Below are 23,959 nucleotides of genomic sequence, written 5' to 3'. Positions count from 1 at the left end.
TCTCAATTTTTTCTATTTACATTACTGTACAGAGTCATTCACCTTCATTGCATAAAGTTCTTCAAACCAAGACACTAGATCCCAACTCAAACAGCACTCAAATGCTGATATAGGTTTTCACAGCATCCCATGAGAGCGCATCTGGAGGCTGTGATGAGTAGGGTAGAGCTCAAGGACGGAGACACAGCTAAAACAACCAAACTCAGTGCAGAAGTGCCCCAGCTTTCTTTGTGGGACGACACATGTGAAACCACACAAGACTCATTCAGCTTCTCACACAATTGGGTATATGCCACAGCACAGGATCAACACTTGGGTCCCTACTGAACACTCCCCTTTGCATGAAGGCACAAACCCCATTCTGAAGAAGCCTCAGAACAGGGGTGTCAGGAACATGTTGTGAAATGTTCACAGCAGCTTCTTCGCACAGGTCTTTTCACAACCTTCTCCCTAAAAAGAACATACTAAAAACTCATCCCTTGTATTGAAGAGTTCATCTTTAAGAACTCCATTTTTTTTTTAAACATTGTTTGATCTGCCACCTAAATAGAAAAAAATGTTCCTTTTCCCAATGTTTACTGTTTTGAATCATTTATCAGCAACTAATTATGCCTCCTTACATAGTCTTCTAAATCATTATGGGCAATCACAAAAAGTAAGCAGTTCACCCACAGCCTAGCTTTGACTCTCTTGCTCATACAATTTAAGTGAACAAACAGGTAAAGTACCTTCACACTTCATAAATCTAAGCCTTGTTTCCCTAAGTATTCACCTTTTCATAGTTTTAACTTAACCTACAGTCTTACATCAAAGCCTCCTGGGTAATAAATAATGCAGAGACATTCCATTAACTATAACTTTTAATCAAAAGCCAGTGGATCCAAGAACATCATCAAGGGAATTATTTACATCTCAGCCAGTACCTTTTTCTCTCCGAACACATGAAGTGATAAACTGAAGAATGCAAGGGCAAAGAACATGCATTTTATCTGAATCCAGCTCATGCCACTACTGCCAAACCCAGAAAGAATTATAACATCCACCTCAAATCAAAAGCAGTATGTGAGTTTTCAGCAGGATGGCACAATACTGTGATACTGCAAATCAAACATATCATTCCTGAAACCAACTTAGTCACCTCCAGTTCTCTGGGGAGACACATCACTTCCCTTCCATTCTAACAGTCTTTCACTCCCACTCTGTCATCACTTTCTGTCCCTTTTAGTGCTGCCCAGGCTTTTACACTGTTATTGCAGAGATCTGTTACATTTAGGCATTGTTCCAACGTTAGCATAACAATTCAATTTTAAGGGCTTCCCAAGTAGAAAGAAGAGAGGAACAGAAGAGATGATGGTGGAGTGAAGATGCTGCAATAATTTATTTAGTTTTTCCCATGTGTGACCTCACTTCCTCTCCCAACCAAAAAATTTGTCTTGGAAAATTATGCAAATTTCCTATATTTCCATGTTTGGGATTTCTAGTCACATTGCTGACCTTGGAGTTCCCCAGAAAAAGCTCCAACCAAACCATGTTACAGCTGGAAAATACAAATACTTGCACAGAAGAGGAAAGGGAAGTCTGGGACTTCCAACTGTCACTGCACCATCCTCACGCATTGCCACACTGTTCTGTGATCAAGTAACATTTCCAACGCATCTTAGAAATGACACCTATTTCAGATTAGGAAAAAACTGGACAAAAGCATTGTAGCTCTCCACTTCCTTAATATCTGGCCCAGATTCATCTTGTTATTACTTTAGACCACAGCATTTTCTCCTACCTACACTGGACTCAAAGAACAGTTTATTCTCCCCAGCCATCTCCTCCCGAGACAGGCGATTTTCAGAAAAACTGCAGCTCATAATGCCTGTGGGCATCTGTGAAAGGCAAGAAAAGAGCCTCATGTCCAGTCTTTTAAATTCTCTAGAAATGCAATAAGCACCTACATAGAAATAAAGGCACCTAACACTGGAAATGTTGAGGTCAACAGATCCAAAATTGTTGGAAAGCACTGTTATAAAATAAACAAACCCAACTTGTTCCATGCATCCTTGTTCAATGATGTCTCTGAAGCCCTAGTGAGGTTCTGGACTCCCCTTAGCTATGCCATATCTGTCCTGAAGTGTAAAGTCAAAAACTGGACAGAGTGCTGCAGCTAAGTCCAAGCCCGAGCTGAACGCTGCCTCATCCATATGGCTGGGATGCCAACAGTCACCCCCAGTGGTACATTCCTTCCTCTACACCAAGCTAGCCTTCTCCTTTGAAGAAAGTCTTTTCTGATTTATTATAGTTTGGTTTTATATTTCATGAACGAACCTTGAAAGGGCATATACTTCCAATAACAAGGTCAAAGGAGTTCTGACATGCTGTAGAGAAAAAAAGGAAACATCCAATTTCAGGTAACATCAAAACCCATTGCAGGACAAAACTTGAAATCACAAGAACATGACACTGCACATATGTCCTGTCTTACAGCTGCACTGCAGTCCCCTGACATGCTGAGAGGCCAGAGACTTCAGCTGCTGGAAAGTAATGCCTCATTTGGTTAAGCTAGAAATTGCCCAAGTGAGTACACTGGTCATAATAGCAGCTGCCAGATTTTCCCTTGAGGCTGAAGTCCTCTGTTCTTAACAGAGGGAGGGAGGGAAGGTAGCATGGCATGCTGACCTGACACAGGCTGTCCCCTGCCAGCTTGCTTCATCCCTACCCTGGAATGACCTGGAAACAGAAGGGACTTCAGTTTCCAAGACCCTCATCAGATTTTTTTTTTTTTCTTTAAATAAAAAGATTGCGATCAAAGGGGGGGATGCAAAAATGGCACTACCTGTTGTGGAGCTGGTAAGAACTTGAGCTGTTCTGTAGTGAATACCACAACACATACTCCTGTTGGGTTATCAGAGACATTACAGTGTCATGCTGGCTTTCCCCAGGTGCAGGCTGTATCTTTCTCAATCACTCCTGCAGATTTATATACCACTTTACCATCTGTAAAGCTTACAATCTAAACAGAATCAAAGCAAGCTAGAAAACAGAAGAAGTGTTTAGGAGTAAAGACTTGCACATAGTGAGGGGAAAGGAAGATGGATTCCATCACATTTTACTGTTAAGAACGGGAGGCAGGAGGGCTTAAGGACTAATAATAGAAGGTATTAAAAAATTACTTTGGAGTTGTTTTAATAAGCATCTAGAAAATCCCTGGTAATGCATTCTTTTTAATGTAAGCAGTACTAAAGTAAATATTAGAGAATTCTGTGTTCATCGGGACACATGAATGAATATATATTTTCCTGACTATTTACAGCACTGATCTTAAAAAAATATTGCATTTTATTCGCACTAACTCAAGTTAGCTAGTTGGAGAGACATGGGCATGCATACTGCTCCATACACCACCTCATCCAATATCCAGTGGCTAGCAATGGATACAATATTAGAAAACATTTCAAACATGCGTAACAAAGAAAACATTGCTTGACCAATACTGATGAGGAATTTAAATTACTAAATTACAAATTACTCCAAAACACAGAATGACTCAGTATCTTTTCACCAAAAGTCAGTTTTCACCATCTTCCTTGAAAACGTAGTGACAAAGACCACATTGATTGCTTTATCTGGAAGGCTCCTGAAACATGCGTCAAACAAAGTAGTGAAATGGGCTCTGCCTGTTCTGACTGTATTACAAATAAGAGATTGTTTCCACGCTCTACTGACCTAGAGATCTGTTTAGCCAAGCAAGCAGAGTTTGCTGATGCATGGAGCACACAGAGAAAGAAAGAAAACCCTGAACCTTTTAACAATGAACAAAGCATAGGAATCTTGTCAGCAAGGCCAAATATACTACAGCTCACCCTGCTTTAAGCTGAGTTGAGCTTTATCAGCATAGTTACTAGTGAAGATTTGCCACATCGGCATCTATTTGTACTTGCTTGAAACCAGAGTAGAGGTCTCAAGAATAAGACTCCTCATGTAAACTGAAGATCTATGTTTCTTCCCATTCTATCCCATACAATAAACATCCTGTAAATCCAAAGGCTGTGGTATGGCCACCTGAAGTATTGCAGTTAGTACTGAACACAAACAGAATCATGAACACCTCACCCCCGCCCCCAGACCTCCAGGCTGTGCTTTCTCTACAAAAGGATGGTGATACTCCTCTCTAATCCTGTGGGGACCTAGCATGTTTTCCACTTCCTCAAATCTGAAAGAGAAGCACCTGGAAAAGGAGCTGCACTTATCTCACAGAACACACAAAGTTCAATTGCTGAGCTCTACCTAGATACAAGTCTTTCACATAGCCATTCACAGAGAATACTGGAGGATCTGGAGCATATGTGGAGCCAGGCTAAAGAACCTAGCCTGTAACTCATGCTAGGCTACCGCCACCAAAGTGCCATGGAATCAGTCAACAGACAATATCAACAAGACATACATACAGAGCTGCAACCAAGCTGCTGAGCCTGCAATGGGGCAATCTTTGCTAGCAGTAGGGAAGTCTTAGCCTGGCAGTGGTAACCAGAACACCATCCCTGACTGCAGCCTCAACACATCACAATGCTAACACAGTAGAGATTCAAGCTGGCCTCTCCAGAGCACTGTGCCACATGGAAATAGCAGCACTGCCAACAGTGGGAGGAGAATCTCTCACACTTTACTGCGCTACACAGTGTGAACGTGCCTGCTGACTGCAAATCCATGTCAGAGACAAACCTGGTTACAGAAGGTCCTCACTTCTGTCCCTCCCGTCAGCATTCTTTAGCATGGACTGACCACCGTATCTCAGAAGAGCATAAAAAACCTGGTGACTTGGTTCACAGGTGACAAGAGAAAAAAAACCCACAACTTTGTGGGGTAGCAGGCTGGAGTCTTGCCCTAACAATGCACCCCGCCATCAGCAAGGGAGAGACTCCCTTATACATATATACTCCAGTATATATATCCAGACATGTTCAAGACCCTGTTCTAACTACATGTGCGTCTGTCCACAAGACAAAAGTGACGAGCAGCACTTCATGTCCTTTGTTTGCATTAAAATGAAGGACGTTCCTTCTTCCATTGCACTTCACAAGTTACTGTCAACTTATCTTAATAGAGCTTTAAGGAACCTTGGCTGAAATAGCTCACACACTAAGATTCTGAAAACCCCAATCAAACAAAAAGCTTCCAAACCGAATACCCTAGGAAGGGACAAGAGCTTTAAACGCTTTAAAAACAAATTAAGCAGCCACAGCTATGCTCTAAGCGTAGTCTCAGGTTTCTGGCCCAGAGCTGCTTCTAAGAGAAGCAGATCCATTTCCCAGTGCAGATGTTACATATTTTAAGTCTTGCCCCTCTGTTACTGCAGAAGGGTGTTACACATGGCAGCTTCGGATTCAGTTGAAATTATGGTGCATTGGCTGTGTCACAGGAGTTGTTCACATGCTCATAGTTTACCCCACCCCCAGTGCAAGGCAGTGTGACTTGGCTACAAAACTAATGAAAAAGGCTTCAAAGCCCCACACACCATATAAAGGTTTAGCTACCAGGCAACTCTCAGCTCTTCTGATTTTTGCAGGGCAGTGGCAGAAAGCTGTCTGTAGGTATTCAAGGAAGCCTGAAGGTCAAGAAATTAAGAACAAGGCTTTGCAAGCCTCATGAAAAGAGGCTCCAGTATCTTTCATCACAAATTACCATTCTAACCAGCTCCCTGACAGCCAGCGGCTCCGTCCCCATCGCTGGGTTCGCTGCGATGCCGTGACGTTGCTAGGCACAGTTGCTAGGCAAAGGCACACATGCAACAGCTCAACTGTGGCTTCATTACAGGGCAGCCTTAAAAAAAAAGAAAGGGGAGGAAAAAAACCCAACACACCCTTGATTTTATATATACACAGAAATTTCTTTGAATGCTAAGCAACTAGTTAATAGAGTTTGGCAATATTGCAGACAAACTAGCTTTCTACTGTGGGGCTTCACTAAGAGTCACAATTCATTTCCTTCCTTCACAACATTCATGCCTTTGGTATTCAGCAACGCCAATTGTTTGGGGTTTTCTGCTGAATACTGGGCATTGCAGGAAGCCAAGGAAACCGGTCTAGAAAAGGCAGCAGGAGACACAAGGAAAGAGAAGTGACATCCCCAGACCAAAGCAAGCAGGTATGACTTCTTAGCAATAAGCCTTACACACACAATTCAGACCTGAATTTTGGCCCAGGGCCTCTCAGCAACAGGGCTCCGAGACATTTTAAGCAAAGCCAGAGGCTGCAAGTGTTTCCACATACCTCCAGGACGCAGGATGTGGCCTCTTCTCTCTAGCACTAGACAGAGGAACAGAACAGCTTTCATCCATCTGCTTGGAATCAAGTATTTTATCTAGATGACAATATTAGCCACCTCCAAGACTAGAAGTACAGAATGCTTCTTAAGCAGCAGTGATTGAAAACTCAGAATAAAGGTTAGAGCCATGATAAGTCATTAATACAAAGAGCAGATAAATGAACAATCATTTATAGAAATAATCAGATAGGAATGGTGTCTATCCCTTTGTCTGACAGGCTGCTCACCACTAACCTGCAACAGATCTTAACCAGAATATTCCAGAGTAAATTAGCCAGATCCACTTAAAAGGACAGTTTATCCTTGTAACACCTGCTGGAATGAGGAGAAAGTTTCTGTGCTAGGAAGAGCGCAATTCACAGCATCACCAGGCGATGCTTCTGCCATTCAGCACATGGAAGCAAAAGCATACATACAGTGCCTCTGCCCTCTTCTTCCCCAGCTACCATGCAAAACAGGTATAAAAGGGCTTATGCAACTACCATGCTCCTTGGACCAGTCATTTACAGCAACACAAAAATTAATCAAACCACCGGCTGATCAGTAGTTTCACACTCGCTTGGCTTGCTCTGTCATAAGTCACCTTGAGGTCCTCTCCGTTATCCAGTCATCGGGGATGCAACCCTCTGAAAACCACCTGCAATCCCCCACAGATCTGTGAGGAGACAAGACCCTAGACTCTCATTTCTTGCAAGTTGCTGGGATAAATGCAGAAGCGACTGTATGCATTGCCATGGCCAATGCTATTCAGTAAGTCAAACACACTTCTGCTATTCCCCTTTCAACGTAGTACTGATGCTAGCATACCTCAGAGATCGGCTGCAAAAATACCAAGACATATGAGTAAAGTTATATTCAAAGAATGATCCTGTCCTTAGAGCACAGCTGAACACTTCGGTTTATCGGTTAACAGCTTCCTCACCATGTCATTGATCGACCTTGGACAATTCCTGCTTCAGTTTACCATGAATTGCATTGGTAGCACACTAATCTGTTCTTACTCTGTACCCGACAGTTTTACTGGGTGCATTAAGTACACGTTTTAATATTGACATTCTCTGGCAGAAACTTAAAGCAATGTCTATTGTGATGACTAATATCAACATTCAGAGTTTAAAATTTTTCACACTAAATGGGACTTCATGAAATACAGGATGTACAAAAATCTTAGTAAGAAAGGATGGTCTCACTCTGCTTCCAGTCTGACAGAGAACACACATGAGACTTTCAGACAAGCATCACAGCGTGACTAGTTCAGACAGGTTGGACAAGGTGCAAAAACAGCAACTGAAGGCAAATGTCCATGAGTCCAACTTCGACATTTGCTGAGCTTTAACCACGCTGATTAACAGCTGGGCCTGTGCTCAAAGTTTCCAGCAAATAAAATTTTGAATGTTCTTTGCCAGTTCAAGTTTGAGTTTGTTTTCCATAATCACATTCACTATTATAGTCGTCAGTTAGAAAAATGCAGAGATACAGCAAGTGACTACAAATTGGACTATGAAGCATATATATGGATGTGTGTTCATGTTTAACTATACACATACAGAGAGATAAAAAGTTAAAGCTAAAGAATTCCTGGTTATTACATACTGTCTCCTTCCAGGCTTGACAATCACACTATATAATCCCATTTATAAATATGTTAGCTTTTCTGTCCCGTACTTCACACTGGAATATTTGCATTAGAGCCTCACTGCTTTGGTTACAAACATTATCCTAATTTCCAAGCTAAAAATTAATTCATGACCAGTTTACACATATTTGTTTTCATACCAACATTTTCTGTTAGCTTAAACAGTCCTCCTTCCCTGCTTTGTTTTTACCTGGCCTTGATGTATTTATAGAGAATAATTAGATCCCCTTGCAACCCTGTTTGCCAGGCTAAATAAACCATGTGCTTTCACTCTTCTAAGATACACCCTCCATTCTCTGATCATCCCCCTGCCAACCTCAACCCATTTCAGTCTGAACTCCTCCTATGCAAAGGACATCAGACCACGCCAATCATTCCAATGAAGGTTCCTCAACACCTTGTAAGAAGTTGTGTCAACTCCTTCTCATCTCTCCTGAAAAGTCCACTGGGGTTGTCTACACGTATCCTAAAGCTTTTTGATTCATAATCCAGAAAATCCAGGGTTTTCTGACTGCTCTTAGTAGAGCTAGATTTCACAAGTTTGGTTTCAAACTAAATACTATGTGACCTTCACACCCCAAACAAGTCTAAACTACTGGGTTTCCTAATGCTTGCAACAATTCCACCCCTCACCAGCAGCCACTAACAAGCTAAAGAACAGTAATTATCTGCAAAAGTTCACAGCTGCATAATTCCTGATGAAACTGGGAATCTTGTGCAGACCATCCATTACTTGAAATCATTTGCTCAGCTCAGAGAAGTAACACAGTTATCCCAATATTCAGCCAGAATGGCCTCTTCTCAAGGGATGTAATTTTCTCCCTTCAAAACTTTCTCTTTCAAAATTGTCTCTTAATCAATTTTGACTGCTCCCTTAGCGCCACGACTCTTCTACATAGCCATTGTCAGCATAATAATAATACCAAGCACTTATATAGCTATTTCCATCTTCAAAGCACTTCACAAGCATTAACCAATTAATGCATATTCTTCCCATGCTGTCTCTAGTGTGAGTAACAGCCTCACTGGGTTTTCCTGTGACTTCCCTTCACGGCTTTTCAGTTGCCCCAATATCCCTTAATTGAATCCCACTGTCAGTCTCCTTTCAAGTGCTTTTATGTTTCACATGTCAAAGTGAGCCAGCGAGTGCTGCATCCTACTCTGGTAACATTGCAAATGGCTTTGCAACACCATGCAAGCTTGCACACTTTTTATCTGAAACCAAGAGTTAGCCTAAAAAAAAAAAACCACAACAGTTTAACACATGGTTAAGGCACTAAGCTGGAACTTGGGAGGCCTCTATTTGACCCTGGACTCATGGCAAAGTGTCAAAGAGATTAGGTAACTCCTTTGTGCAAGATTTCACAAAACCAAAATAAGTTAACCTAAGGACCACAAGTCCCTCTTCAAAAGGAACTTAAGTGGACCAGGTTTACAAACATTTTTTTTTATAACCTAAGAACTGCAGACAGATGCCTGGTAGCCTTTACAAATGCACCTGAGTTCTGCAGCTAACATAACCTCTTATAAAACCCCAGTGGGCAAGTATACACTTATTTAGGCATCTAAACATCCTTGCAAATCTTGCCCTGGGAGTCCAAGACTCAATGAAAATGTTCAGGATGATTCAAAAGCTTCTTAAAATTTTACTCTTATTTTCTCTCTGCATCTGTAAAACGAACACAGTGAAGATTTAATTTTTCCCCACTTCCAGTCCAGACATCTATAAAAATGACACAAAGGCAAGCATGGTTTTCTGCTATGTCTGTGATTGCTGGTATGTGAATCTTGAGACTCTCAGATTTTAACCATCTTCCACAAGTTTGGTGTTTCACCCAGCAGTTAATCTCAACTCACAACTGAAATGAAAACTCAGAAAAGGGAAGCTGTTTTGATGAAAAACATTTATACAAACACCCCTGCAAACAGACTCCACTCATAAGCAGCATTTTTACTCAGTCTCGTTTATAAGGTGCTAATTATCATCTCCAAAACAAATTTTTCAATTTGTATTTCAATTATTTTCCAGTAAAAGAATACTTGCATTGAAATGGCTTATCCATTGTGCTCAAACTCATTTTCATCTCAGGTGTTAGGACTCCTTTATCTCAAAAAATGTAAGAAAGGTGAAATAAAGTTCAAGGTGAAATCCATCTCAAATGACAGTGCAGGCCTAATACTTAAAAGATTTCCTCATGATAAATTTTCATTATTAGTCTCTATTCCCCCTGTTACCAAATCCATGTCATCATTGAAAGACTGAAAAGTAGCTGCAATTTCATTTGCCATTATTAGTTATGAAGCTGCGTGTCCATCTATGAAGTTCAATGCTCCCTCAAGGCCAGTGAGAATGGACCTTGCCCCGAGAGAGATCTTTGACCCAGCCACAAATCTCATCTCACTAATAATTTACAAGACCACAGTCCTTGAAATTCTCACAGTATTAACAATTTCATCATTACACTGATGGAGAACTGACAGTTTAAAGAGAATAATACAGTGAACATAGCTTCTCTAGAAATAAGTCTGCCCTAAGCTCAGAAGGAGTTGCAAGCATTTTTTCCCCTCCCCACCATGTTTCAGTTTCTAGCTTATATCTTTAAACATCAATAGAGTAATCTGGCTATATTTTCATGCAGTTATAACTACACGGAAAGCACAGAAGTTACACAAATCTACTATATACTTTTGATAGTTGCAGGGGGGCCACCATCCCTTTTTAGCACCTAGGGCTTGGAACGGAAAGAAGACACAGAGAAGTTCTGTAGAAGATGACACGGAAGAACTGACTTCAAATATTCAGCTAATGCCATAACCAGCAAACTAGCCATCACTGCAGTGACCAGAATCTTACACCTTCAGATATAAAAAAAACCCAAACCATCCTGTGTAATCAGAGACTCCACTTATTAAAAGCTCTTCACTCTTCTACCACAATTCTCGTTTCCCCATGCTCTCTAAAGAGAAATGTGTGTTTACGAGTGCTTTGAGATCTTCCAACAAAACACTCTTCCAGGCATTTGTATTATAACAGCTTGCACTTGTATTATCATATTTGAATTACAAAAAGAAGCAAAGAGAAGGCAATTTCTCCTGGGATTTTTTGTTGGGATATAAATCCAATTTTTACTTGATTCCGTTAACAGCACTTTCACATTCACTTCCTTGAAGTATTGCTGCACTTGATATTTATTAGCTAATGCCTACTTGTCACCTTGAGCAATCAATGAAAGTCACCAGAAGTTGACAGTACACAGAAAAGTTAACAATTCACTTCACCCAACGGGACAAAAAAACCCCAAAAGACAGGCACATGCTCTAAACAATAAATAGCTTAAATAGCTACAAAAGGTTTCTAACAGATTATCTGCAGAAAGAGAGAAACATTTCAGTTATAGTGAAGTTTTCAGTCCCTTTACACATGAATTCCACATATACAACAGCAAAACCTAAATTCTTCACTGAAAACCTATCAGCTCTGTTCTAACAATAAATGTCCCTCTTGGCAATTGATGGATGCTCTCATACTAAGAAACCAGACTTATTTTTATCCTGTTCTGATCCAATTTAGAAAAATTCTCATGCTATGTACCAATCTGCCACAACTTGTACGCAAACATTCCCACTAGCTGCAGTGGATCAATCTACTTGCATGCAAAGTCCAAGTCATTTCCACACAGCTTCTGTATCCTGTGACTTTCATCTATGTATAACTAGCAAAGAAACTCAGAACTTATTTCCATTAACATTATATTGTACTATTTTATTTTTCTTTCACCTCCTCCGTTTAAAACCTCATTTTCACCCTTACAACATATTCTATTTAATCTTAGTTTTCAATCCCAAAAGCAGATCAATACCTTTCTTCTTCAATCTACATAGCTCTCAATCAAAGAGTTAACAAGGGGTGAATTGAATCGACTTCTAGGTTCAAATTGGGTATTTTTTGTAAAAAGTCTCATTTGCTAACTACACTCATGGAAAATAAGGGGAAAAAAACCTCCCCATAACAGCCCTTAGTGTTAGATTCCTAGACAAGAAAGGTCATAATTTGTTCTCTAATTTAAGACTGTCACAACACTTAGCAGGAACAAATGACAGACTCTCCTATAAAACATTTTCTGGAGCACATTAAATTCAGTGAAATGAACTTGCTCTTCTTAAGATGACTTCTTTCAGTTAGAACCGATTTAGCTGTTATGAAGAGGCAACAACAGTATGGGCCTTGCAGGGTTGTCTCTTGTATCTTAAATCTTGCCAAGGTAAAGAAACCAGCACTATACGTGCTACTGAAAGAAGATACCTTGGTCTATGAGACACCCACATCAAGATAGTAGATGATCCATCTTCATGATCAAGATCCAAGAACTGCAATCAAAAAGCCACAATGGTTTCAACCATGCTTTAGCTCCAGGCCTTAAGCAAGACCCTATCCTCAGCGTGGGGACCATTCCACACATGGTTCCCTCAGCACATGACCACCTGACAGGTTTTATTCTTTAATACATTCTCATTAAAGCACCCTACCGAAGTACAGAAATTGCAATACAGCTGTTTTACCAGCCTTTGAAGAGCAACATGATTTGCACACCCCCACTCCACACCCTGTGCAAAGGGAACTGGAGCCCTCAGAAAAGGGAGTAAGCCTGCAGAGGGGTCACCATGTGAGTGACAAATCGTCCCTCTTTGATCATTCCAGGACTCCTGCCTTCAGAGGTTGTGTGTTAAACCCAACATTAGAAATAAAGCCCCAACACTATCAGGGACAAATTCCCTATCCTTCAAATGCTTATTATTTCAGGAGGTGGACATTATTTTAATATTAACAGACTGAGTCCTTCTCCAAGTGGTGCTTAACTTTAATGAAAACAGCCTAGGATGGTTGTTTGACAGATGTCCAGTGTCCACAATCAGTGCCTAACCTTTCCCTAATGGAGACAAAACAACAATAGAGGGATATAAACAATATGCTGCATGATGCAAGCAGCATCTTTAAAAAACAGCATCGGCTTTGGAAAAGCACCAGGCTTCATTATCCTTCTGAAGGAGGAGATTTCCTTTCTGGAAGGAAATATATTTTTCTTAATAGATATTACTATTTGGTGTATCAAATGGGAAAGGAACATTGAATTGTGCCTTCGTTACAGAAGAAATGAGCTTCCATTTTCTGTACCTCCAACTTGGCTTTAACTGCTCACCAATGTCAGATCAAGCGTCTGTCTAACAAAGGACCAGATTCTCCTTTGCCCTGCAGCAATGAGAAGAGGGAAGAATCCTGCTGACGATAATGGAGTTACAGAAACGTGAAGGAGGCAGGACTGGAGAACAGAATGAGACTCAGTACATCCTTACATTTTTCAAGCTGCAAGACCAGCTTTTCTGAAAGATGCTTAAATTGCCAGCTCACATTGCTCATTTCAGCCAGGAAAACGGTGAAAGACAGTCCTCCTTACCGGCAACTAGATCTCAAGACACACATACACTGGTAACAAAAGCAGAGCAAGGGGAGAGTGGTAACAACATGTAAGTGATTACACAACAGCACATCATTCCCCACTGTAAAGTTCTTCAGCAAACTTTCTGTGAATAAAAAGCCAACTCAGACACTAAGGAAATCCACTCATCCAGCTCTTTCAGGCAATAAGCTATCCCTCAGGCCCGCCAGCTCCAAAAGCAATTGCATAGATGCCATAAAAAAAAAATAAAAAATTTCAAACTCTGCTTTCACTAGTTTAACTAAAAAAATAATTGCTAAACTGCTGATAAATAACAGGCACCATAATTAGGAAGCAAGTTCTCTATTTGACCTCTGCCATCCTTGAGACATTCAATTTCATAATACATTAGACAGTACTATTTTTCCACTCTGTAGACAAGAAGCTGAAGCTCACACAATTTAAGCAACTGCTTCAAAGCCAAAGAGGCTGTGGCAAATTAAAATCTGAAGGTCCAGACCATCCTATCTGCCAATACCCCAATTTTGCTAAAGACCAGTATCCAATTCCCTGATGCTTCTGGCAAATTCTTAGTCTGTTACAAGTCTCCTACCTTCCCATCTATACCCGAGTACACTAAGCCTTTAAAACCTGCGCTGCAGTCTTTTGATAAAAGGCACAAATGTGAATATAAACATATAAAAACTGTACAAGTGACACAGCACAAATTACAGAAGGAGCTGAGCAACCTGTGCAAATCCTTACTGGAACAGAAACTGCATTTTATTACATTTCTGACTTTTTTGCCATGAATACTTTACTACTTGAAGTTCAATAGCAGACAGACAACTTTCACCTCAGAAAGTCATTTACAATTAATCCCAAATTGTACATGAAATGGTTGAATTCACTCCATGCAATCAAGAGAGAGAACCAAGAGCATAAAACTTGTGTAGCTAATCAACCTAGTGCAATTTGTATCTGCTGAAAGCTTTTCACAAACATCCTAAGATCTCTCTGCAGAATAAATCCATAAATCATTTCAGGATTTTGCAAATTCTATTTATCCCCATTTTACAGATGGGGAAGTGAAACAGAATGACTAAGGCTCACACCCTCAAGGATTTTTAAGTGCCAACGGCCATGGAAAACAGCAAGAACTGGGCTTTAATGACTTCTGCAAGTCAAGAGAGAGAGTGTGCAACTAACAGGAGAGCACTGAACCAGAAAATCCCCAGTTGTGGTTAATTTTCTAGCTGTGATTAACTCATCTTTCTTGTCTATTTCAGTACTACTTACACCTTCTAATGCAATTGGCTCTGGGCACTGACAGGGCCAGGATTATCAGGCTGTGACCACAGTTTGGTGAAATGGCCTGTTGGTCTACATCGCACTAAACTGACAACTGAGAAGCAGCTAAATTCTTTACACTGAAAGAAACATAGGTCACTAAGGCAGGTGGATGAAACCCAAATAAAAATAAAACCATTTCATTAGGACAGAAAAGACTTAACATTCCAGAGAGCTAACGCAAGCCAGAGGCCGAAAGAACCAATCTTCTCTTTCTTTTGTTTTAAAATGTTCTGGATAAAGACACCTTTATTTGATATTCATTGTTGTTTTATCTGCCTTGAAATACGAACTGCAGACATTTTGATAAATGGATTGAGACATTGTTCTGTTTCAGTGTAACTACTGTAAAATGCCTTCACATCCACTAGCACAGATATAGCTTAGACCTCATCTGCAGAGAGAAAGCATCTCAAAAACATCTCTCAGAAGCAACAGCATGGCATTTCTGTGCTGCTGTTTAGCACACAGTAGTGAGAAGACCTAGAGTCTGTTCCTAGCTCTGCCAGCAACCTGCTGTGTGACCTTGGACAAGCCTTTCTGCATCTGGCTCTGCCTCCTACCTTCCCTGAACTTACAGCAAAAGGTCTTTGGGCACAGACTGCTTCTGCCCAGTGCCTTCTCTTATAGGGCTAACAATGAAGCAGGAGCAGCAATGCCTCCATACATAGAGGGAAGGAAAAAAATATTGCCAGCAGGATACAGGATGCTGTTAATTTCCTTCTGGTTACAGATGGAGAAAAAGAGCTGCCTGCTGAGGTCACCAAGAACTACTAAGGAGGAGCCCAAATGCCAGTGAGGGTTGAGGTACCAGGCTTTTGTGAGAACTTGGCTGCAGCTCCAGCCTACAAGTCCTGCACAGCAGCAGTCTTATCAAGGCCAGACTGACATACATACAAGTATAAAGCTGTTTTCTGGTGACACTGGTTGCCTTTCTCGTGTTTTGTCCTTTGACAAACCTGGGTTAAGAAGCAGACTTGCAGCAGCGCAGGCAGAAGGCTGCTCTGTATTGTAGTCTCCACCTATCTTCACTATCCTCCAACACTCAAGAATGGTATCCAATACTTGTTGACCGTTTAGATCATACGCTCTTTCTGGCAAGGGCTGCCTCCAACTGTATGTTTACACCACACTAGACACATAAGGACCACTGCTCATGAAGCTGCTGAGTATACCATACTAAATACACTAATACAGGTCTTTCTTCAGGTCATGTTCCCCTTCAACTCTCTAAATACCTGCTTCCCCCAAACCTAGGCCATCAGTTCATTTTCAAGTAGATTTTTTTGCAGTCAATAATGGGGAAGAATTTTTTTTTTTTTAATTACTCCCCTATCGCAGATCTCCCTGGCAACCATAGCTGCTCCAGGCATCACAGTTGCAAGACCCTTCTCTTCCAGCAAAAGTCACAGATCCTCAGATCTCTCTGCTCCACAATTATTTTGACCTCTCAGAAACTACTAGCACCAGCAGGACTCTGACACTATCCCCAGTTCTCTTTCCATCCAGCAGACAACAGTGGTGTGCACACAAAACAGGCAGTTTATTACTAGAGTGGTCACGCCTGTACCTCATAAGGCTAGAAAATTACTGCAACCATTACTGCAAGGGACTGAATCACAGAATGCACCTGACACTGCGAAGAAAGAACTAACACATACTGTTCACTGTGAAGTCACATTAAAAAGAGGGGAAAGAAACGACTCCAAAAAAACTCCTTTCGACTTTCATCCAAGGGAGGTATAAAAAAATTACATACAAGCTCCCTGCAGCATACTGTCTCCATTCTGGCTCGCTGTGTCCATGGCAGCAGCAAAGAGACTGAAACAGAGTTAATTTGATTTCTTTAATCAATGGGATTTTCCCAATTACACATTAACCACTATCAGATCAGTCTGCCACTGCGTAGCATGGCAGAAGCACATATATTTTGCAGATTACTGCACTGCATCATGTTTATTGCAAGCAAAGTACATTGATTTCCATAATTGCACTGTACTTCACTCCTCCAGAGACATTGTGTAAACACAGAAACTGTGGGTGCTACTATCACTTTTTTTAATCTCCGTATCTTGATTTCTTTGAAAGCAATGCAAGTGCCTACTTCCCATAGTAGGCACTCGCACTCCACAGAAAGCCTCAGAAATAACCCTATAGTTGTATTGAAAGCACCTCACACCAAGTAGCTTCACACTCCGTTGCGGAGAATTAAGAAACAAAACACAAAAAGCGATCTTGTGTTTAAGGTTGAGACAGACATGTTTGCAGCTCTGCCACAAATTCCCCAAATGACCTTGTGCAAGTCACTCAGTAAAGGAAGCAGCTTTCCATGGAAGGGATGCCCTGGGGGCAGGAGTGAGGGCACCCCCGAGGGTGGGTCAGAGGTTCCTCCCGTCCCTCTCTGCCCGTGGGCACAGAGAGGAACAAAAGGCAGTATACACAGTGACACCACTTCTTCAAAGCACCATGGTAGAAAAATACGGTAGAAAAGGACTTGGACATGGCTTCTGCAGCCTGGCACCTGTAGAAGATACTGAGCAGGCAACAGCAGTATTTCCCCTGCCACTGCCACAGCCCCCTCAATACTCTGGATTTACCACTGGTACAGGTTAAGAGTGCTTTATTAGGAAAGCCCTTTAATTCTATGTTTGCCTCTACTCTGAAAGAGGTTACCAAAGGTATTGGATGGTATCATACAGGCCTCATTGGCTGGACTTACGCATTGTAATATCTAGTTGACAAGTATTAAGTGCACATACTGAAGTTCTCAATCAATATGTTTAAGGGAAACATTTCAATAAGCAGCAATATACAGACTTCATTAAAATACTGAGCTAGACTATAAAACCCCAGTTAACAAGCAGGATTAGTGAGGTCATCTCTGTTCCTATGGCCAGTCTTTCTGGGTGGAGCAAACCTTACGTGGTTTTAAATCCCTTTAAAGCCTGATGCTGTTAACCTTCCCATTATTCATAGAATCATAGAAACATTTAGGTTGGAAAAGACCTTCAAGATCGAGTCCAACCGTCAACCATGCCCACTAAACCATATCCTGAAGTACCCCATCTACTCACTTTTTGAATACCTCCAGGGATGGTGACTCAACCACTTCCCTGGGCAGCCTATTCCAATGTCTGACAACCCTCTCAGTAAAAAAAATTCATCTGCACCCACAGAGGCTGCCTTTGGATATTAGAGCCAATACATGTGATTACACTACCTCTGTCATTTTTGGCTGCTGTATATGTCAAATAGACAACTCAATGCTGGACTTATCAATTCAAGCAGTACAGAATCTTTGTTACTCAACTTAATCCTTTCTTTTTTGTAGCCCTTAAAGTCTCATCTTTCCCCTTCCATTTGAATTTGCTATACTTTGTTGGGCAAAAGGCTAATTCAAATCTAGGCCTATTCATGGTATTTCTGAATCTCACAATGCCTAGAAACATGGAAGATAGCAAAGAAGTATCATTTAAAATCCTCTCAGCTAAACATAGCTTTGTTATAATTTCACTAAAGCCTATGAAAAATTACTCCAGCCCTATGTCTCAGGATACTTTTGATAAAAATGGAGTAAGACTTCTCTTGTAGTACTATGGACAAAGACATCTATTGTAGCTTTCTCCCCAAAATCTTTATACCAGCTATACCTATACAATACGCCTCTTCAGTATGCATTGCAGTGAAAGGTCAAAAGGTTAGCTGCACAGTCCTAACAAAAAACTCAAGTCCAAATCCAGTTCTGGTCTAGCCAGAGCGCTATGCATCCTTTCCATCTCCAAAGAGGGTCTCAGTATTAGAAAACTAGCACAGGGCTTAGCTGCACCTGATGGAAGCAACAAAGAGATGAGACTCACCCTTCAGCCCACTCTCTGCAAGTGCTTTATTGCTACAGCTGGATGTTACACAATCAGTGTTATGGAGGTTATGCTGCCTGACCTTCCCCCAAACCTGTCTAACCCTCAACATGATCATAAAAATTTCCTCTGGTCAAGATCCATGCCAAATTTAAGTAGGAGCTGGTGGGGGGGCATCAGCAGGCACATAAGCACAGCTGTGAAATTTGGCATTTCACAAACAACTGGCCTCTCAGGAACCAGAGCAAGTCAGCAAGCACCACACAGTAATTCAGCAGTTGCAAATCCCCGGAGCACAGGTGCAAGTGGTTAACAGCAAACAGGGCAGGGGGGAATTATTCTTCACTTGTCCCTGAGAGTACATCAATAAGGCACAGTCACTTCTGCATAGTAAAACATACTCTCTATAGCAGTGATACTACAAATGATCACCTGATCAACAGCTCAACTATACCTTGAACCCTAAACCACCCTGGCAAAAAGCGTATCTACCAGGACCTATGGCAGATTGCCTGGATCACATTCCCCACACCCATTCTGACAAGCCTCTTCTTTTGACAGAAACTCTGAGACAATTGGAAGACAGCCACCGAGGATCAGCTGAACAGACATCCACCTCTGCACCACTGCAGGCTGGCTCAGCTGGGAACCATCAACCAGCTGAATACAAAATTTCCCTAGGAGGTATCTGACATGACAGAGACTGAGCTCAGTAGCAAAGAAAGCTTGAGCTTAGATGTTCTTCAGCAGCACTGAGAATCCATGACAAAAAAAAATATCAGAGGGACAGGCAATGAACAATTGTACAGCAAACGAAAGCCTCCTGTACCCCAAATGATGAACTTGCTAATCAATGCAAAGAACGAGAAGACAAAAGTGAAACTGCTTGCCTATGGTGCCACAGCATGAATTGTGACCCAAACATCCAGGCTTAGAGTCCTAGCTACTGTGCAGCAGTCTTCCTACTAAGCTCTTCCTAGCAAGGGCTCCTCTTCCCCCACCCTTCCCTACCCATCATTACTGGCACATACTTCCACAGAGGAAAGCATGCTGAATTTGGATGTTCTTCACTGAGAACTCACAAGTGTACACACCAGTGTGGAGAGATAAGAAAGCACATTTGCTACACTCCAGCCAAACCTGAGGGCCACAGGGTGGCCCAGCCTCATATATACAGGCACACGGAGACAGAAGGATTGGGCCATATTCCCATCCACCTGAGGATCACCTATGTTACCCCACTGTCAAGTGCTGAAAACCTATGGACTAGATCACATATCCACCCTCCCAGTCACAAGGGCAAGGAGGCACGTACAGGAACATGATGCCTTCTGTGATCCCAACCTCTGTAAGTACCAAGAAGCCAGCCTAATCCCAAGCAAAAGAGCTGTACCCTCTAAACATCTGCACCCTCTAAATGTTTTCCGTAAGTGACTCCTTTCCAGTAACAAAATGCAAGAGCAAGACATCAGTGAATACATGGGAATCATTCATTCCATTTAGCACTGATATCCCCACTGCTTCAGCAATAGTAGGACTCAGATCAAAACTATACACTCAGCTATTGCCATAAAATACTGTAGTTTCATCATATGCCACAATCAAATGTAATCAGGCTGGTGACTATTCACTTCCCCCCCTCCTACAAAAAAAAAAAATCTATCCAACACTTCAGAGAGTTAATATCTCACACGCTCACCCCCTTAAAAAAATACCCTCAAATCACTGAGTATTTCACACTGAAGTTCCTTCCCTGGCAGAGTAAGTACCCCTGAATCACTCTTCATCCTGTGGAGATTTAAGACAACAAAACAAAAGAAAAGGATGATTTACAACATAAATACATACACATATATCAAAATTCATAAACACTCTTCACAGAAAGAGTCTGCCAAAAACTATTTTCTATCAAGAAAAAAAGAAAATTACAATGGATTTAAAGTGATTAGACCATGTTTCAAGCTGGTGCATCTTTCCATAACCCAGTACAAAACAGGATGCTGACTAGTAAAGCACAGTGTGTAAATAATGGTATCAAGACCCTTTTTGTAAGAGGCCTTCAAAAGAAATTGCGCATGTGTGTATCCATACACACCCGGCCAATCCATACCCCAAATGCACCTTCTAGCACGATGCACAGCTGATTACTCAGAAGGGAACCGAAAGGAATACTATTCCTGTTCCCATCTGTTTTGACAAACAAATGATACACGCTGTATTTCTGAGAGGCCATGCACGGATCACAATCAACTCATGGCCAAAGAAATCCAGTAGCCCCTGCAAATCTTAAAACACTCTCAAATCATTACTGCACCCTTAAAACTAAAAGGGGAAACTATACGAACCACTTCCTCTCCCCCCACCCTGCATAAACACAATAAACTTCAGCATATCACAAAACACCACCTTCTCTACAGCTCCATCAGTTCTGCACAAACAGAAGCTACACTATCTTGCCTTCAGACACAGTAGCATCTGAAAAAAGCACATGTTTTACGCCATTTTTTTAGAAGGACATTACTGGGCAACAGGACTACTGACATAGCACAGCTGATGTGATGCGAGTAGGATTTCTTTCCCTTTTTATTTTTTAAGACGACCAGAACTATTAACTGGTAGTTTTACATATACAGCTCTACTGCCACACTATGGGAACTCTTGGTTATTACTACCTACACAAACCCTAGGAACAGGCGAGGTTAGAACTGAAGCCTCTCAGGAACTCTGTTCTACAGCGGTTCATGATTTGCTCAGCAAAGGTACTAGAAGTCCCAGCCCAGGCTAAACTTACATTCTGGGATTAGACGCTAAAACCACCACGGACTCTGCAAAGGGTGGGTGCATTCACTCCTTATATATTCACTGTGTTCTGGATATTCAGCAGTAAGCCACCGATTTCAAAGTTGGTATCTTGCTTTGACAAAAAGATCATTACTGGGATTTCAGAATTTTTTTAAAAAGAAGAGCTAGGAAAGAGGAGCTATTGACCAATGCCTCTAGCTCTGATGCAAATAAAAAACATCTGAGGTCTAAAAAGCTTTTGCAGATCTTCTGCTCACAAAGAAAAACAACATAGAGCACCAACGTCTGGGTGAAGGATCCAGAACAGACAGCACTCTAAATGCAAAGAGAAGGGAGCTAGGGGCCTGAGAAGAAAGGATTGTATACAGAACAAGCAGGTACAGAGAGAAACCTGGAAGATCTAGTATGAACAAGCCACAGACCGCTTAGAAGGAGAAAGCTGTAAACCCCTCATATAGTAAATCATGTATTTAGGTATCTCTACATCGGTCTACTTGTATCAGAAAAGCATGACAGAAGCTGCTGGAATGGTTTTCTCTTGTGTACATGCTAAATACTCCTGCTAAAGAAAGGAAAAATATTCACCAAAATAAATACTCATCCTTAATTAGGACTTGTAGGTTGTTTGGGTGGTTTTATACCCTTCCCTAATAGATACTTCCAGTTAGCAAAACTCTTCAGGTCCACTGTGAGACTACTCAGGAAGAGCAGTTAATACTTATTCTGTATCTCCTTAGAGGAAATCTGCCTTACATAATAAAATCAGTGTTGCATTCCAGATAAAGTTTTCAAAAAAAAAAAAACCAAAACAAAAAAAACACCACACACCCCAACCTAAACCCCAAGCAGCTTTCATACACATCAACACACAAACACACATTCCTCTAGCCTAAGATACAGCAGACAAGACAAACGTTACTTCGAAACTCTTGGAAATCAGGGCACTGCACAGTGTTGAAAGAAGACACTGCCAAACACTCAGCTCTCCCACTCTTCCCCCTCCTACACACACATAAGGACAGTCCCTAAATATTTGCTGTTTACACCAGAAATAAACTTCAGTCCTTAGATACGCTTTTGCTACAAGGGCAGTTGCGGAAACTAGGGAGGAGACATAAGCAAACTCCCCCCAAATTCAAGTCTTTTGCTATCTTTCAAATCAATAAACATATATTTCACAAAAAACAGGATACTGAGGCCAAAGAGCTCATATATAAGAGATAATCATCTTGAAAGGCAGGAGGAGTAAGAAGAAAGTGCTTCCATCTTCATGCAAAGTGTCCTAAATGTATTTTATCAGCTATGGGCAAGCACTAGGGTAGTGAAATATTGAATTAAGATGCAAGGGAAAGACAGAGGGGGAAACCGTGATGGCATTTTTCACAGTCATCTTGCATATCATACAGCAACTGTGCACAAATTATTTGACCCACCAGAGAAGGGGAATAAGATCAAATAAAGCCACCTTTTATTACCCCATCGCTTAAAATTGTTGCTCCCAAAAGATACAGAGGGAAACTATCTTGTACAAAGCTACAACGGTCTGAAGAAAACACACTCCTTATTGAACACTACATGGAAGCATGCGCTGACACACAAGTGTATGCACACACATAGAGTGCCATCCTCCCCCCACCCGCCAAAGAGGATTAACAGTGGTCCTTTGATCTAAGGAGCAGGAAGAAAAATGCTCCTAAAGTTGCCAGCTTTCTCCATTACACTTACCAGTCACCGAGACAGCCAGCAGCCCCACGGAGAGCAGCAGCACCCGGCTCCAGGAGCTCACTTCCACCGTCATGAGAGCAAAGATTCCAAATTTTCCCCAGTTCCTTCCAAAGCCACAGCTGCATCCCGGCTTGTCCCATCCCAAGGAAGGTTGCATGTCAAAGGGCAGCAGGAATGGGGCGTGCTGGGGGTTGGTGGTGGTTGTTGGGTTTTCCCCCTTTTTCTTCCCCTTTGTGATTGGGATAGTCCTCAGCTCGGCTGGATGAAGAGGAGAAAGGAAAGAGGGGGGAAAAAAGCAGGTCAGGCTTGTGATTTTTTTTTTTTTTTCAGCCCAGAAAAAAAAAAATCCCACCGCATGGAAGGCTCTGAGCTTCTGCAGCTGGAATGAACCAAGTGTGGCAGCAGCTCGGGGAGAGGAGAGGCAAGGAAAGGAGAGGAGGGCTGGCTCGTCCCTCCCGGTGGCTGTCTCAGAGCCAGCTCCTCAGCACTAGCAGCAGCACACAGTCCCCAGGGATTTATACTTTTTTATTAGCCAGTTGATTAATCATTCCCATATCTTTGTTCTCCTCTTCACTAAATGCTGGGGAGGGGAGAGGGCACAGGTGGTGTGGTGAGGGGCTGCCGTGCAGTCACCAAATAGATCTGCCTCAGTTTTGCTTCCCCAAACCCAGCACAATCCTCCCACCAGCACCCACAAACCACAAATTATGCTTTACCATTGTATTTATTTTAATACACACTACAGGTTTCTTGTACAGCAATAAGTCCCACAGCCCCTCATTTTGCAAGGAGCACAGCATAGTACGCCTATGCACACACACACGCAGCATTTCTGCTATTAA

The 23,959-nt window shown here is 41.7% G+C and overlaps 1 protein-coding gene across 2 annotated transcripts in view; it reads right to left on the bottom strand.

The window, feature by feature from the left end:
* The window catches only part of CSMD2 (CUB and Sushi multiple domains 2), a 311,331-nt gene extending 287,893 nt beyond the window's left edge, over positions 1-23,438 (bottom strand). For both annotated transcript variants that reach the window (XM_052811437.1, XM_052811438.1), the window contains exon 1: positions 23,118-23,438. In XM_052811437.1, the coding sequence (XP_052667397.1) occupies positions 23,118-23,274 (157 nt within the window). In that variant the 5' untranslated portion in view covers positions 23,275-23,438. The remainder of the gene's footprint in view (positions 1-23,117) is intronic.
* Between the last annotated feature and the right edge of the window lie 521 nt (positions 23,439-23,959).

This window comes from Harpia harpyja, chromosome 16 (genome assembly GCF_026419915.1).
Source record: "Harpia harpyja isolate bHarHar1 chromosome 16, bHarHar1 primary haplotype, whole genome shotgun sequence".
Taxonomy (NCBI): domain Eukaryota; kingdom Metazoa; phylum Chordata; class Aves; order Accipitriformes; family Accipitridae; genus Harpia; species Harpia harpyja.
The sequence above is the reverse complement of the archived record's forward strand: the minus strand, read 5'-3'. Positions and strand labels throughout refer to the sequence as shown.